General features: G+C 49.3%; 1 protein-coding gene across 1 annotated transcript; it reads left to right on the plus strand.

Moving 5' to 3' along the window:
• Window positions 1-288: 288 nt before the first annotated feature.
• LOC104277345 (zinc finger protein OZF-like) lies at window positions 289-513 on the plus strand (the record flags this gene model as incomplete). Its single annotated transcript, XM_009873954.1, has 1 exon — window positions 289-513. A coding segment is annotated over one exon (225 nt), but the record flags the coding sequence as incomplete, so codon positions are not given.
• Window positions 514-576: the final 63 nt, after the last annotated feature.

Consider the following 576-nt stretch of genomic DNA (forward strand, 5'->3'; position numbering starts at 1 on the left):
AAGCTGCCCCTCCTTCCCACTGGAGCAGAGGCTGCCCAGCCTCCCACCATTCAGGACCAAATCCATGGTGGAGCATATGCTTGCCTGAGCCAGTGGAGAAGTAAGATGAATCTTTGTGCAGGAGTAAGATAAATCACTGTGGAGGAGTAAGATAAATCAGTGTTTTTAATGAGGTGGAAATAGACCACGAAGTTCAAAATGATGAGCAAAGTACCCAAGAAGAAATCTTCTTTCAGAGAAGACCCCACAAATGCTCTTTGAAAGACACGTATGCCCAAAAAAATCCAGAAGCTGGAACCCACCCAAGCAATGGCTTCAGAAAGAAAATAGACAAGTATGGGGACTGCCAGAAGATCTTCACGTGCAGAAGCAGCCTGATCTGTCACCAGCAGGTCCACCTGGGAGAGAAGCCCTTCAAGTACCCAGAATGTGGGAAGAGCTTTGTCAACAGCACGAGCCTCCAGCAGCAAGAGATGACACACACCAAGGAGACACCCTTTCTCTGCACCACGTGTGGGAAGAGCTTCATCTGGCGCTCGGATCTCAGCTGTCACCAATGCATCCACACGGGAGAGT

This window comes from Apaloderma vittatum, unplaced genomic scaffold (assembly GCF_000703405.1).
Source record: "Apaloderma vittatum isolate BGI_N311 unplaced genomic scaffold, ASM70340v1 scaffold20047, whole genome shotgun sequence".
Classification (NCBI taxonomy): Eukaryota; Metazoa; Chordata; class Aves; order Trogoniformes; family Trogonidae; genus Apaloderma; species Apaloderma vittatum.